At 59.1% G+C, this 423-nt stretch overlaps 1 protein-coding gene across 1 annotated transcript in view; it reads left to right on the forward strand.

Annotated features, from left to right (window-relative positions):
• Positions 1-423, forward strand: part of IGF2R (insulin-like growth factor 2 receptor) — a 99346-nt gene that overhangs the window by 73096 nt on the left and 25827 nt on the right. The window contains 1 exon segment of the mRNA XM_010840920.1: positions 1-55. This exon segment is cut by the window's left edge and continues 6 nt beyond it. Coding sequence (XP_010839222.1) covers positions 1-55 — 55 coding nt within the window.

Below are 423 nucleotides of genomic sequence, written 5' to 3' on the forward strand. Positions count from 1 at the left end.
ACTGAGCACTACCTCATCAACGTGTGCAAGTCCCTGTCCCCGCAGGCTGGCTCAGGTGAGCGGGGGGCGCGGGGGCTCGGGGCTCGTAGGGAGTTTGTGGGGGAGAGAGGGAGTCAGGACGGATTCTTCGAAGTCATGTCACTCTCTGACATGGGAGTCGGGACACATTAGCCCGGAAGTGGAAGGAGGACTTGCGGGTCTTGATGACCAGGCCTTGGTGTGGTCCAGGGTAAGTCAGTGCTGAAGGCGTGCTGGGAGCGTGAGGACCTGTTTGAAGTGTCAAGAGACGGAGGTAGTGGGAGGTAATCACGGTGGTGGGTGGTTCTCAGCCAGGGCAGGAGATTGGAAGGCGGCGAATGGCCATGTGGCCACACACCCTTTGTATTTACTGACAGTAAAGTGGGTGGGGGTCCTGGTACGATG

This window comes from Bison bison, unplaced genomic scaffold (genome assembly GCF_000754665.1).
Source record: "Bison bison bison isolate TAMUID 2011002044 unplaced genomic scaffold, Bison_UMD1.0 scf7180017864148, whole genome shotgun sequence".
Taxonomy (NCBI): Eukaryota; Metazoa; Chordata; class Mammalia; order Artiodactyla; family Bovidae; genus Bison; species Bison bison.